Source organism: Ceratotherium simum, chromosome 3 (genome assembly GCF_057802395.1).
Source record: "Ceratotherium simum simum isolate JZ-2026a chromosome 3, ASM5780239v1, whole genome shotgun sequence".
Classification (NCBI taxonomy): Eukaryota; Metazoa; Chordata; class Mammalia; order Perissodactyla; family Rhinocerotidae; genus Ceratotherium; species Ceratotherium simum.
In genome coordinates, this window is record NC_141902.1 from 66,398,847 (window position 1) to 66,413,921 (window position 15,075).

Below are 15,075 nucleotides of genomic sequence, written 5' to 3' on the forward strand. Positions count from 1 at the left end.
GCTGATGAATCCCCCAGGTTAGACCTTCCCGCCTAACGCACACACCTCTGGACGCCCCCTGGAGGAGGCCTGCAATGGGAAGGAAGGGAGGGCCGTTCTGGTCACACTTCCGGGGACCTGGGGGTGCGTGGGCAACTCCTGGCCTGAGATGAGCTCCGCGAAAGCTGTGGGTCCTTCGCATTTTTAAATTTTATTATGACTGCGTTTGTTAAATATAGATATATGTATTTATAGCCCTGTGCCCCCCGCCCCCGGCCCGCGCCCTAGTTCTTCCCCCGGCCCTTCCGCCTGGCGGCCGTGTAGGGCAGCGCCGTCTGCGTGCTCTTGTCCGACACCGTCTGGGTGCTGCTGTTCCTCGTGACCCTGCGGGTCTGCTCGGGGGCCAAGGTGGGGCCTGAGCGGCGGCCGGCCAGCGGAGAGCGCCTGGGCTTGTAGGGCTCCGGGGAGGGCTTGAGGGGGCCCGCGTGGGCCTCCGTGCGCGGAGGCTCCGGGGACGGGTCCGCCTTCTCCTCGGCCGTCGCCGCCTCGCCGTCGCCCTCCTCGTCGTCACAGCACAGAGCGTGGTACAGCACTTTGTCGCTGAAGCGCACCCTCTCCCGCGTGCCCGGGGTCCGCTGGGGCAGCGGGCCTCTGGCAGGGCCCGCGCTGAAGGCCTCCTCGCTGGAGGAGTCGGGGGTCTCCACCCGCGGCCCGTTGGGGATGGGCAGGCCGCCGTTCATGAGCCGGTAGTCAGGGCCAGCACCCGGCCGCGCGCACTCGGGGCCGTCCACGGAGTCCGAGGGCGTGGAAACGTCCAGGAAGGAGCAGAACTCCCAGCTGTCCGAGAGGATGTCGGCTGTCATGAAGTCCAGGTGGCCCAGGTCAAAGGGGCCGCCCACGCCCGCCTTGTCGCTGCTGGAGGTGCTGCTCACAGTGGCCGTGGTCCAGTCGTCTGGCTCCAGTTCAAAGTCGAAGTCTGAGGTTAGCTTATCGATCTGGCTCACCACCTGCCAGGGAAGGGGAGAGAATGAGAGGGGCCAGCCTCACCTAGGAGTGAGTGTGCCCCCTCACACCCTGCTAGACCACCTGGCTGCTGACCCTACAGGACGGTGACTGGACTTGAGGTCACACGTTTGTTTGCCCTGTTGAGGGCCCAAACTGGACCAGGCTGAACAGAGCTTGTTCCAGCCATTCCCCCGTTTTTCATTCCTTAGTCCTTCCAGGGGAGGGGAGACTGCCTTCCAGCCCTGCACCCCACCCCTTCACACACCTCTCTCCCCTAAAGCCAGCTGCTGTTCTGGGGGCAGCGCTCAGAGCTTGATCTTCCTTTGATCGAGAGGGGGCCATTTAAAGAGGGCTGAGGGACTTCAGCAAGTCCACTCAGGGGAGAAATGAGCAGCCCACCCACCCTCCGAGAGGAAATGATATGGGGCGACCATGAGGAAGACTGCCCAGGCTTTCTTTTTTTTTTTTTTTTTTTTATTTATTTTTCCCCTAAAGCCCCAGGCGATAGTTGTATGTCATAGTTGCACATTCTTCTAGTTGCTGTATGTGGGACGCGGCCTCAGCATGGCCGGAGAAGCAGTGCGTCTGTGTGCGCCCGGGATCCGAACCCGGGCCGCCTGCATCGGAGCGCACGCACTTAACCGCTAAGCCACGGGGCCGGCCCATGCCCAGGCTTTCTAAAGCATCCTGGACCAACCCCTGCAGCTGGTCAGCAACTGTCCCCCATGGGTCTCCACCGGCCCTTCAGGACAAGATCACCAGGTTACTCTCCCCTTCCACCTCCCCACTCCCACACACCCTGGAGCCTCTTCCCTTCCGACTTCCCTGTCCCCTGATGAGTGGAGATCAATCCTGGCTTGTTGGAGAAGGAATGACACAAGCATGATTTGGTAGGCAATAAGGAAGCCATCCTTCCTGGGCCCGGAGCTGCTTGTTAAATGCACTCGGGGGGCAGCTCAGCTGCAGAGGTCACTGCACCCCACCCACTCCACTCCAGCGCTGCCTCAGGACACCCCAAGGTGCCTAGGCCACTGCCAGCATGTAAATCAGGGATGAAGACAGTGAGGGGGAAAAGGGAGACCCAGGCAGAGACATGGGGAGAGGACAGAGCAAGAGGACGGAGAGAAGACTCAGCCAAAAACAAAAACAGCAAAATAGCAACAAAACCCAGTGGAGGTACTGAGAGGAGAGCAAGACACACACAGTGAATCATCAAGCCCAGGAGCCAGCTCCCAGCGCCTCTCCAGTGTTCTTTACCTGGGGTCAGGGCGGTCAATTAATTATTAACTAATGAAGTCCCTAAGTCAACAAACCTTTCCTGAGGACTAGAGACGGCCCTCCGAATGCAGGGAACCCGTGGATTCAACCAACCGTGGATAGAAAGGCCTCTGAAGGGTGCATCTGTACTGAACATGTACAGACTTTTTTCTTGTCATTATGCCCTAAATAATACAGTATAACAACTATTTACATAGCATTTATATTCTATTAGGTATTATAAGTAATCCAGAGATGATTTAAAGCATGTGGATGTGCGTAGGTTACATGCAAATACTATGCCATTTAATATAAGGGACTGGAGCATCCTCAGATTTTGGCATCTGCGGGGGTCCTGGAACCAATCCCTCTTGGATAACGAGGGTGATGGTACTGCTGTCCAGGGATGTGCTAGATGTTGAGGGAGGAGTGGGGGTGGTGAGTGCCCCAAAGTGAAAGAGGAAAGCAAGGGCAAAGATGCTCAGTTAGGAGGAGACTGGGTCAGCGGGACGTCTACTTGATCAGGAGTCAGGACGTCTGGTGCAGGTGACCTGGTCAGCCATTTTCCTTCTCTAGGTCTCAGTTTCTCAATCTGTAAACGGGGAGTTGGGTGAACTAGTTTATCCCCAAGGTTCCTTCCACCTCTGAGATTCTAGGACTCTGTGTTTACAGGAGCGACATGAGAAGCTATTTTGGGGTGTTGATGCCTAGAGATGCCCACTCTCCACAGCTCCAGGCCAGGGCAGGAGGGAACACTTGGCCCTGGTTTGCAGAAGATCTGGGGGAGTCAAGACACCGGGGTTCTAGACTCAGCTTAGACGTTGCTCTGTGTGTCTTTGGGTAAGTCACATAACCTCTCTGGACCTCAACTTTCTTTGCCACCAAGTGGGTGTGATAATCCCAGCCCTGCCAACCTCACCAGAGCTTCATGAGGAACAATGAGAGGGGCAGTGAAAGGGCTCCGTGGGGCACTGGTGATAAAAGTGACAGCATCTTCCATTTCTGAGCACCTACTGTGTGTCAGGCTTTCCCCCCGTGAGAGCATCATCTCCTGAGTGTATGGATGCTGGGCCTGAGGCACCAGTCATGGGGAGCTGAGATCCAGCCTCCGCCACTCCCCTGCATGTCTGCACATGGCTGTGAGGTGCTGCTGTGCTTCCTGGGCTGGGGCAGGCAGTGGGGATAGGGCCCCACCCTCCAATCTGGCTCCCCTTCTTATGCCACGCCCTTCGCCCCCCTCCCCGAATGACTGCCCCTACCTCAGAGAAGCTCTCCTCTCCCAGAAGCACTTCCTCAACCCAGGCCCACCTGAGGGCAGGTGGGACCCCTGGCCTGGAGTAGAGGCTCTCAAACTGGAGTGTGCATTGGCCACTCCCCGGAGTTTCTCCTTCAGTAGGTCCAGGGTGGGGCTCAAGAAGGTACATATCTAACAAGCTTCTAGCTGCTGCTGCTGCTGCTGGTCCGGGGACATACTTTGAGAACCACTGGCCTAGGGTCCTGGGATTTAAGCCAGTGAAGAAATAGCACCTCAGGGCATTGCCTGCCTTAGGAGAGGCCCTGTGCCTTGGGGGCAGCCACGGCCCCCAATTAGACTCCCCCAGTCCAGTCAGCTGTGAGCGCCTGCTGCTGCGTAAGCGGGGACAATGCTAGTGGGAATTTGGAGTAAAATGACTTGGCTGTGACCTCAGGGTTGGCTGAGGCCAGGGCAGGCCCAGAAGCTGGGCTCCTAATGCCCTGTGAGGATGACCGTGGGTGCACAGGAGCCCTAAAGCCTGCAGGCTAGACACACTCCCCCAGCCAAGAAGTCCTTGCGGGCCACCTGCTCAGGCGGCCTTCACATTCGGTCCTCCCCCTCCTCCCGTAGAATGGCCCTCTCTGGTTCTATCCTGGGAGTGTGGAGGGGAGGGAGAGAGGGAGGTCTGGGTTCAGGTCTCAGATTGCCCTGTCTTGGCTAAGGGACGTGAGGCAGGTAACTTCCCCTCCCCATGTCTTGGTTTCCTCCCCTATAAAATGGGATGACAGTCCTCTACTCACCAAGTGACGGGGATTCAACAGACGTGAACGTACTTTAAACTGCAGTCAGCACAGCCAAGCACTGAAGAACCTGGGCTCTGGAGTCAGACCTGGGGTCCAACCTGGGCCTTACTACTTACGGGCTGTGTCACTTAGCCAAGTTACCTTCTCTGTGCTTAAGTTCTTCACCAAAAGAGAATTCTAGTAGTACCTACTTGATAGGGCTGTTGTGAGGATTTAATGACCTGATGCAGGGAAAGCATGTAGAACCACGCAGACTACCAATGCTACTGTGCACCAGCGGGTGCTAAATCGTGACCAGGCCCCCAGCACCAGGCCCAAGAGCTGATGGGAGTCAGTTCTTCACCAAAGGAATGACACTCTGATGGGGACATTTCCAGTGCCTGTGGCAGAATAATGGGACATATTGGGCCTTTCAAACCCCAGCACATGGGTGGAACCTATGTTCCCTAACATAGGGCTATCTCCAGACAGAAGAGGTTCTAAAAGCCAAATGGCTGGGGCTTATAGGCAAATCTGGCCCAGTCCATTAGGTGGGACAGGTCACACCCACTAGATGAATGACATAAGTGAGGATCAGACAGGGAAGTGATGTGCCAAGGGTACCCAGATGGTATGCAGGGCCTGGGTCCGTCCACAAACCCCACTGCCCATCCCTGGTGCCTCTTTCACGGGGCCAGTGGGGAGGGCAGGTGGGGGCAGGCCCCATGCTACCTGCCTTGCTGCATTGGATGTCTTGAAATCTGTGATTTTTCTCTGAGATTTAATAATCATTTTGCCTACATGTAATTTGGGATTGTCTTGGAGTGCAGGGAAATAATTATATACACAGAAGGAAAGAGATGGGGAGAGAAATGAAACCATAAAAATCACAGAATCATAGAACCTCAAAGCCAGAAGGGACTGGAGACACTGTTGAGTCCACCCTTCTCATTGTGCTTGCTGATGGGGAAACTGAGGCCCAGAGACTGGAAGGAGCTGAGCTGAGACCAGAAATCAGGAGTCCTTACTCCTGGGCCTGGCACTTTAAGAACAAGAATTACCTGCTCTAGAGGGGGCAAGAGGGAACACTAGAGAGGAAGGGCAGGGCTGAGGGCTGTGACAGAACCTGCCGGGGGTCCCAGGCCTTGTCCCAAGGGTGTCCCTAACCTCTGTCCTGGTCACAGCCTCAGCTCCCCTGGCCTGAACAACTGCACCCATCTAGTCTTCCCCCTGACAGCAGCTTCCTTCCCGCTCCTGTGGCACCCTGCCTCCAGGGAACTTCCTAATCACCAACAGGATCACGTCCCCCCTCTGCTTCCAGCACTTCCCTGCTCCCCAAATTCCTGAGCCCTTCAAACACAACCCCACTGAATCTGGCCAGGGGCCCTTTGCTCTCCAGCAAGCAGCCTCCACCCTGCCAGGCCTGCCCCTCACCAGCGCTTCACACTCCACCGAGCTCACTTCTGCCTCTGGGCTCACCTGAACGCCTCCCTCCTTTCCTGCTCACTGCATCTCCCTCCATCAGGAAGCCTTCCCTGATCCCCAGATGAGGACAGACTCCCTACGAAAGGCTCTCAAAGCACCCTGCCCCTCTTCTTGAAATATCTTCCAGTATTTATCACCCCTGCTACAACTGTATGTGTGTATATGTTATAACGTGATGGATGTCTGTCTCCCTACTGGACAGTGGGACAAGGTCTGAATGCCCACCATTGCATCCCGAGTTTCGCACACTCTTCACAAATACAGCCATTGAATGAGTGGAGGAGCTGAGACAGGGAGCTTAATAAAAACTGCTGGGGGCTTCTTCTCTGAGAAAGAGTTCTATGGTCCTGGACACCCTGCTATTGGCTGCCCCAGCCCTCCCTCCAGCCCTGGCTGAGTCCCCACTCCAAGGAAAGCACGTCTGTGTTACCTAAGGCCCCAGAGCCAGGACTGTGGATCCAGGAGTCCCAGAACCTGTATCTCCCGTCCTGCCCATCACCTCTGGCCCCTTCACCTCACTTGACAAGCGGCTCCCTCCTTCCCAGCTCCCCGGGCAGCTGGTTGCATAACTGGGGCATCTGCATTATTTATGACCACTGATTATTTTTTAATTCTTTGATTACGTTATTTATTGTCTTCTTGGGGGGCTGTGGAGTTGGGGAGGGGGGAGTGAGTTGACCATGACTCATGACTCTCATCCTGCAATCTGGCCTAATTGGCTAGGAGCTTCGTAAATCTGTCCGGAGGAGGAAAACGCAAAGGGAAAAGGGAGGAAAGGAAGGCAAGAAAAAAAAAATAATAAGAAAAAATCCGCACAATTCTTGCTGAGCTGCGGGTGATGGAGCTGACCCACTTTGGCACAGCTCCGTGGTCCCCAGCCTCTCCTGCTCCAGCTGCTTCCTGGCTGGGCCACATTTATCTCATGCCTGCATGGCCCGTGGCTTTCCTTGCCACCTCATATGCAGCACCTTGCTGACGGGACTGCACAATCGCCTCCGGGCCTCCTCCCCAAGAAAATCCTCCACCACCACCCCAGGCTGCAGAAGGGTGCCCACCCCTCCATCCTCCTGAGGTGTACAGGCCAAGGTGGGTGACTGTGCCCTTAAGTTCTGTCCTACCCAAGAGTCAGTGATGACCTGGGGACACCAGTGGTGAACGCAAGGATCAGTTTTGAGCTCCCACGCTGAGCCACATCTTGGGGAGGTGATAACCAAGGGGGAGGGGGAAGTCAAGTACCTGCTCAAGGTGAGCTCAGCATCTGGGGGGGCCAAGGACGAGGGCCCTTATGCCTGCCCTTGGGGGTCCCGGTTGGTGGGGAACAGGGAGAGCAGGGGGGAGGCAGATTCCCACCCTCTCACACAACCAGGAGATTCCTAGAGGGCGTGTGGAGTTCTCACTGAGGACAAATCCAGATTCCATACCCTGGCTGCAAGGCTCTATGTACTCTGACTCCCTCCTCCCTCTCCGACCTTTCTTCCTGCTTTTCTCCTCCTGGTTCACTCCAGTCCAGCTGTACCGGCTTCCTCACTGATCCTGAACATGCCGAGCATACTTCCTCCTCAGGACCTTGGCACTGGCTGCCCCCACTGCCTAGAAGGCTCTTCTCCTAGATATCCATTTGACTTCTACCCTCACTTCCTTTGGGTCTCTGTTCAAAATCCATCTTATTGGAGACCGCCTTCCCAGCCCCATCACTGTCACTCTCTATCCCCTTTCCTGGCTGGCAGAGGGTGGGACTGCCTGCTGCAGGAGAAACGAAAGGGTGTTGGTCCTGGCTCTGACCTCCCTGAGTATGGCTACGGAGCTGACGTGACTCCAAATGAACAAGACCACACATGGAGTGAGGAGCATGCCAGTGCTAGGATAGTTCATTAGTAATCTCTAACAGATATAGAGCTAGTTTTGTGCCCATCACTGTGCTAAGTACTTTATATATACTATCGCATTTAATTCTTACAACCCTGGGGCTCGGGGCGGGGGGAAGGCATAAAATTCAGGATCTTCATTTTACAGATGGGAAAACAGAAGCACAGAAAGGTAAAGTAACTTTCCCAAGTTCACACAGCTAAGAAGGGAGTGGAGCTTGGATTTGAACCAGAGACATCCAGCTGCAGAACCCATGCTCTTAGCCCCTGGGCTGTGCTGCATCTCTAAATTAAGATCCACAAACTTTTGAGGAGCTTAGAGAGCCTGCTGGGATTGGGCTGGCACCCTAGAGTACTGGGGAACCTAGGAGAGATGAGGGCTAATTGCTGGTATCCCTCTGCAGCACAATTTGAGCTTTCAAAGCACTTTTACATCTTCATTTCACTTAGTCCATTAAACTACTTTCCCCACCCAGGGGACAGAACGTGCTCCTTATCACCTGGGGAGCCGGTGACAGAGCTGCAGCAGGGGTTTGGGAGGGTGGGGGAGGTACGGGAGAGGGGGCTCCAAATCCTTTAGGGGTGCAAGAGGTTTTGGCCCCCCTACTGCATGCAAAGCCCACGATAAATCCTTGTAAGATCACTCTGAGGTGCAAATGATCACCATCCCCATTTCAGAGATGAACAGACTGAGGCTCAGGGGCCTGGGAGGAAGTGCTATAGTGTCTCTCAACTTTCTGTGAATTTCAGGCTGTGTGCTCCAGAGGATGAGGAGGGTCTGCCATAAGCAGTGGTCTGGGGCTGGGGAAGGGAGCAGCAGATGGAGGAGGACGGCAGAGGGGGATACAGCTAAGCCCTTCCTCTCTGCTGGCCTTGTTCCTTCCTCAAGCATCCTGTGCTGTTCCCCGGCAGTCTCGCATGCCTTGTCTTCACATCTAAGTGCTTTGCCCTCCTGAGATGGAGAACCCAGGTGGTGAGCCCTGAGCTGGTGCTGTCTGGGGAGCGGGGGATGATGAGGTAACAAGTGTGTGCCACCCTCTCGACCTTGGGTCTACCCATGCCCCCGATGGAAAAATGCCACATGAAGTGGCTGAGAAGGAGAGCCAGGTAGATCCAGCTTTACAGCCCTCTTGGAGGACTAAGAGGCAAGATCACAGGTTCCAGGGAGCAAGGGGGCTGCAACCCTTTACCCAAACCAGGGCCTGGTACCCCTAAATGGTAACTCCATTCCTGACAAATCCCATCCCACAGGAAATCAGTTACGGCATCTCCTCTTCTGCCTGGGCCTCCCAGAGCCTCACCTGCCTTCCCCAACACTCCTCTCTGCCCATCAGCCCATGTCCAGACCCTGCCTGGGGGATGGCGGAGCTCTGAGGCCCCTCCTCCCAGCTGGGTGCCATTGGCAGCGGGCAGGCGGTGGCATACGGGGTAGACTCTGGTTGCCGTAGCAACCTGCCAAAGTCTTGGGTGGAGGCACATGGCCTACAGGGTGTGTGGGGGGAGGGGACTTATCTTTCTCTGTCCTGGCTTAGGCCTCTGGGCTGCACAGCCTGTGAACCTGAAGCTCTGCTGTTCAAGACATAGGAGTGGGGGGGCGGGGTGTGTGGTGAGAAGGGAGAGAGGGAACATCTAAAAGATCTGCAAATGAGTCCTAGTGCTTCTGATCTCCCCACCTTATCCCCTAAAGGGCACCCCCTCAGAACATCACAGCATGAACACAAGATATCATCTCTAGAAAGCCCCTGTCAAAATGCAGAAAGGTCACCTGTTAGCCCACCTGCTCAAGCCTCAGAATAGGCATCAAAAACCGGAGTTCTAGGCTTAGTTCTGCCACTGGTAGGCTGTGTGACTTTGAACAAGCCCCTATCCCTCTTTGGGCCTCAGTTTCCCCAACAGTAAATGGACAGGGCTGGTCTGGATGATGTGTGAGATGCCTTCAAGCTCTGGAGGGCTATGCTGGGGGAGGGGAAGGGAGGCAGATGCCTGGAAGATGCTCAGTTGGGAGTAGGCCCTGTGCTGTGTGAAAGCTGACTCCCAGCTTTAGAGTCAATCCTGGCTTTTTCTGGGCAGGCCTGCTGGGCATAGGTCCCATGCCATGCCCAAGACTGAGGGTGTGGACAGTTCCCTTGGCCCAATGGAACCACAGAGCAGCTGAAATAAGATGGGGGAGGGGGAGGGATGAAGTGGGGATAGTAGTCCTTTGGACCAATGAGGTTGGGGGAGGAGGGGTTGTTCAGGGGCATCTGGCCTTTGACCTCCAAACTGTATTCCCCAGAGACGTTCAGCCCAGACCCTGACCAGCCCAGTCCACGAGCAGAAGCACCACCTCTCTCTACCTGAAGAAACAACTATTTCTGCCTCCTGAGAAAGGACGTCCTGGCAGGCTCCATGAGGCTGACTCAGGGCAGAGGGGCTGCCTGCCCAACCTCAGCTCCTGTCCCAGAATCTCAACCCCCTCCACTCTGGACAAAGCTCCTTTCCAACATGCCCTGCTCCTTGGCTCTCAGGCCAGGCTAGAAGGCTACTTCACCAGTCTGGAGCTGGTACCCACCATTACCCCTCTCCATCCACCTAGAGCCCCATCCGCCCCGCACAGCTGGCTGGGGAGAGCGTAAGCTCATAACTCCAGTTCAATCACTCTCCTACCCGTCTCTGCAGGGGCTCTGGTTACAAGGAGTTGAAATTTGCCTAAAGCCCACCTGGCTGGTGTAATGGCACCCAGCGGGCAAATTCAGGCCAGTGGCTCAGAACGCTGGTCATGCATTTTGGGCTCGAACACAGCCCAGGGGGCAGGGCTGAGGACATGTGTACCTCATTACCCCGGAGATGTGGGAAGCAGTAATTAAACCGGGCTCCACTTAGAGAGACAGAGAGGGACACACATCCCAGGACTTTCCAGCCTTGGCAAAAAACATTCAGAACTGTGGGACAGGGAGGCATCCGTTTAGAGGAGATTCCTGCCCCTGCCAATGTACAGAGGAACTCTGACACCCACTAGCAGGCCCCAGACCCATTCCCACCTCAGGGCAGGGAGGGCACAGCTGGCTTTAATTTTTCTGGGCTCAAGCGTTCTGAGTTTCTGTGTGATCTCTGGGGAATCTCTGGGGATCTCTGACCTGGGCCTCAAGCAGTGGGGACGGCCTCAGTAGAGCCATCCACACTCTCCCAGGGTCCTTTGTGACCAGGTCCGAGTCTGGGAGGCAGATGGTGGGGTCAAAGATCAGCTTGGGCTCCAGAAGACTGTCTCCCACTAAGTGGCTGTGGTGGGATTCAGTCCTTAGTGGCCACCTCGGCAGCCCTGAGTGCTAACTACAGAGCCATGGCCCACAATATGCTGCCCAAGCAGTCTCTGCAACACCGAGGCCCCACCAGCCCTGGGGTATGGTGAGATTTTTAGCAAAGCCGATTTGGAGAAAGGAGAAGCAGGAGAAGGAGGTCCCCAGCAGAGTGACACACGTGCACACAGCTTTGTGTGCACACACACACTTAAACACATATGTGTGTGTACGTTTTTGTGCCAAACCTAGGAAAACTGGTTAAGGATCTGTCTGGCGCCTCACTCACCTCCTTTAGCTCCTTGGCCACCTCCTTGAGCTCCCGCAGGATGCCCTCGAGCTGCCCGATGACCATCTTCATGCGCTGTCGAATTCGCTCCCGCTCGCCACCACTGCTGGGGTCATCACTGGGCTGCCCGAGGTCCGGGGTGCCCCGAATGTTCATCCTTCACCACGTGGCTGCAGGCCTGCCCATACTCCCCCCAGCCGGGCACACAGTGCGTCTGCCTCCACGGAGCCCCCCACGGCCAGGCAGAGCTCCTCATCTTAACGGCCCCCCAGCCTACCCTGGCCCTGGGTGGCCCTCACCCAGCCCCTGCACCCTGCCACCCCGCCTCCTCTGCCTCTGGGTGGGGAATGGGACACCCAGAGGGAGATAGAATCTGTCAGAGGGGGTCAAGGTGAGGACACAGGAGGGCAGGGGGAGGGGCCTTGGGTCTCAGGAGTGGCCTCCAGGACTGGAAGTGCCTGTGGGTGTGCTGAGCTGATCTCTGGCTGAGTCTGAACACAGAGGCAGGGGGATGACTCTGCAGGGACTAAGGGTAAGAGATGCCCTTGGGATGGGGGGAAGACGGCTGTAATCCCCTCACAGCTCCTAGGCAGTGGCAAAGGCAGAGATCTCTGGATAAAACTGACACCTGCAGAGGGATGGTGGCTGGGGTCTTCCAGAAGTGGAGGGGGCTCCAGATGTGGGCAGCTCTGGGAAGCTGAGCTGGATTGGAGGAGGGCAGCCCCCTGCAGAGAGAGCGAGCCTGGCGTCAGCCCTCCCAGGCTGCAGCACCAGCCGGCAATGCTGCTGCCTCCCTCCTTTCCCCAGTCTGCACCCTTCATCGCTGGGGATTTATTTTTTAATTTGTGGGGAGGGGTGGTGGAGGCAGATGGTCTACAGCACAGCCCCTCCTCTAGAAGGAACAGAGGGAGCCCCTGCTTTAGAGGCAGAAGTCCTCAGCCTGCGATGGGGCACTCTGCCCCAGCTTCTCCCAACCCCCAGTCCCCAACCAGGCCTGGCCCGCTAGTTTACCAGAGGGCCTCTCCAGTCATCTGTCCTCCCTCCTAGTGCCCCCAGGGTGCCCTCGTTCCCAGCGGACCCTCCCTTCCCCAACCCCGCCTTCCCCCAGAACCCCCGCTCTGCTCCCCCGCTCGGCTCCCGGACTCACCGAGCGAGGGTGGGGGCACCGGCCTTCCTTCCAAGCAGGGTCGGGGGCCAAGCCCCAAGACGAGGTTGGGGGGCCCCCAAGGCTCCCTAGGGCGGGCTTCTCTCTCTGGACCCTTTGGCCCCTGGCCTCAGGGAGGTCCTCAGAGCCGCCACGGGAGACATCTGGGCGGTGGGAGGTGGCGGGGCTTCCGCGCTCCAAGGAAGAGGGCAGGAAAAATCTCCCCTAACCTCCGCCGGGCTCCTGGTGGGGAATGAGCGAGGGTCCGGTGGGCCCGGGGCTCCAAGGCCACAGGTGACCCGGGCGCAGGGCGACCAAGGCAACGCCGGGCCGGTCCCAGCGCATGAGCCAAAGTCGAAGGGATTGGAGGGCGCCGGGATCCCCTCAGCCCACGCCCGGCATCCCCCGGGCTCGGCACCGTCCGGAGTTCGCTCTGTCCAGTCCAGATCCGTCGGCTGCGTGCTCCGCCGGGGTCTGCCCTGCCCTGCCCGGAGTGAGCTGGCACCGCTGGGCGCCCGGGACGCGCTCAGCCCGGACCCAGGACGTCCGCGCTCCGGCACCCGCGGCGTCCGGACCGGCCACGAGGGTCCACTCAGCCCAACCCCGCGGGCCGCTGGGGCGAGGACGCTCCCACCGCTCAGTTCACGGGCGGACAGGTCCGGAATCCGCCGGGCCCCGGGGGGAGGGGCGGTGTCGGCCGCGGGGACCCGGTCCCCGCCTGGCCCGGCCGGGAGCGCGCGAGGCAGGGGGCCCGGCCCGGCTGGGTTCGGCGGCCCGGCGCGAGCGGGAGCGGCGCCCGGCGGAGGCGAGGAGGCGAGAAGAGCGAGGGAGGAGGCGCGGCGAGGGGCGGCGCGCGGAGGGGGCGCGCGGCGGGCCCGGGGCGCACGGGGCTCACAGCCTCCGCTCGGCGCCCGCCGCCTCCCGCCCGCTCACTCACGGCTCGCCGCCTCACCAACACCCGGCGCCGGGTCGTGCCGGTGGGGCCACCGGGCGCCGGGTCGGGGCTGGGCCTCCCTCCGCCGCCTCGCCTTGCCCTGCCCCGCCGGGCTCCGCTAGCCCGGGCCCGCTCCCCGAGCGCCGCGCCGCCCACCTCCCGGCCGCCCCCGGCCCGCCCCGCCGCCCCCCGCGGGACTGGCCGCCCGGGCGGGCGCTGGCTCCTTCCAAGGCCGCCCGGCTCGCTCGGCTCCGCTCGCCTCGGCGCTGTCAGCGAAGGGGCCGGCCCCGCGCGCCGGGAGGGAGCTTTTAAAGCGACACACACGCCTCCCAGCGCAGAGCGCCGAGCGCGCGAGCCGGGGGGTCTCGCCACCCGGGTGACAGGGGAGGGTCCTGCGCTGGCGGGGCTGGAGGCGGGTTAGCCCGGCCGGACTCCGGCTGATCTCGGGGCGCGGAGGGGCGGCGGGCTAGAGACGTAGTTCCTTCCCACCTTTCCAGACACTCCCGTTGCCCCTTCCCCCACTGCGGTGCACCCCAAAGCTTCCCTTTTGGTCATTTTCCGCATCCAGACCCTCCCCTTCCCCCATCATACCTCAAACTGTCCCAGACATTGCCTTAAATCAGATTCATTCAGAAAATAGAATACAGACCACCTTTACTGTGACTACCACATGCCAAGCTCTGGGCTGGGCGGGGCTGGGAGTTGGAGGCTCCTCTGCATTTCGTTCAGTTATTCACCCATTTACTCAACATATATTCAGCACCTTCTGTGTACCAGATCCCATGCTAGACTCTGAGGTCACAGGAAGGAAAGGCACCATTTCAGGAAGCTCACAGTTCGTGGGGGGACACTCCTGAGTAAACCGAGGAGGGGTAAATGCAGGACAAAGGCAAGTTCTAGAAGCAATGGTAAGGGAGCGGGGAGGGTGAGAGCAACCCAGGCCAGAGGCTGGCAGGCTGTCCTGGGGGGCAACCCCTGAGCTGAATCTCCAAAGAGGAGGGGGAGTTACCCCGGTGACTGTCAGTGTGGGGAAGAGGGGTCAGCATTCCAGGCGGGGAGGAGGCTGAGAGCAGAGGCTCAGAAGCAGAAGGGAGGGGAGGGGGAGTTGGAGCCAACTGTGGCCTTTCAGAGACACCGTTTTGACAGCTCTGTGGAAAGTGGCCTAGAGGAAGACCAGGTCCTGAAGAGACTTGGAGGCCCTGGTTAGGAGCTTGGGTTTCTGCTGGGGCAGAGGGGAATGGTGATGTTGAGGAGGAACCTAGTCCTGCTTGCCTTCTCAGGTGACCCCTCTGGGGCATTATGGATGGTGGATCTCAGGGTGAGGCCACAGGGAGGAGACCAGTTAGGAGGCTGTTACAAGAATCCAGCTGAGAGAGGAGGGGTCTGAGCGGCATCAGGGATGGAGACAAGGGATGCTTTGAGAAGTAATTATAGGAGAAGGTTGCAGGACTTAGAGACTGGTTGAACTTGGAGAGGGAGGGGGGAGGAGGAGTCCAGGACACCTCTGGTTTGTAGCTTGGGAGACTGGGTAGATGGTTGTGCCACCAGATAAGTTAGGGAACAGAGGGGAATAGCAGGTCAGGGTGAAGACAAGCAGTTCAATTTGGGACAGGTGGAGAAATCCTGGAGACAGGTGAGTATGTGGATCTATGCCTTGCCTTGAGAGGATTTTTTTTTTTTTTGAATCATCACTAGAGGTGATGAGATTAAGCAGGAAGACTACGTGGACTAGTAATGAAAGCAGCAGGTCCAGGCTGGAACCTTGGAGAAGAATCCCTGAGTGAGATGGGGCAGGAGCCGTCAGGGAGGCAGGAGAAGAACCAAGA

General features: G+C 58.2%; 1 protein-coding gene across 1 annotated transcript; it reads right to left on the reverse strand.

Moving 5' to 3' along the window:
* Positions 1 to 248: 248 nt before the first annotated feature.
* INSYN1 (inhibitory synaptic factor 1) lies at positions 249 to 13,308 on the reverse strand. Its single transcript, XM_087429136.1, has 3 exons — positions 12,319 to 13,308; positions 11,172 to 11,896; positions 249 to 986 (listed from the first exon to the last, which is right to left on the reverse strand). The coding sequence occupies exons 2-3, from the start codon at positions 11,325 to 11,327 to the stop codon at positions 264 to 266; spliced, it is 879 nt and encodes a 292-aa protein (XP_087285262.1). The 5' UTR covers positions 11,328 to 11,896; positions 12,319 to 13,308; the 3' UTR covers positions 249 to 263.
* Positions 13,309 to 15,075: the final 1,767 nt, after the last annotated feature.

What these genes read in the sequence shown, in the direction of transcription:
- INSYN1 (XM_087429136.1), bottom strand. Translation starts at nt 11,327, where the DNA reads ATGAACATTCGGGGCACCCCGGACCTCGGGCAGCCCAGTGATGACCCC. An exon ending in TGGCCAAGGAGCTAAAGGAG is followed by an intron (nt 987 to 11,171) that starts GTGAGTGAGGCG and finishes CTTCCCTGGCAG; the next exon opens with GTGGTGAGCCAGATCGATAA.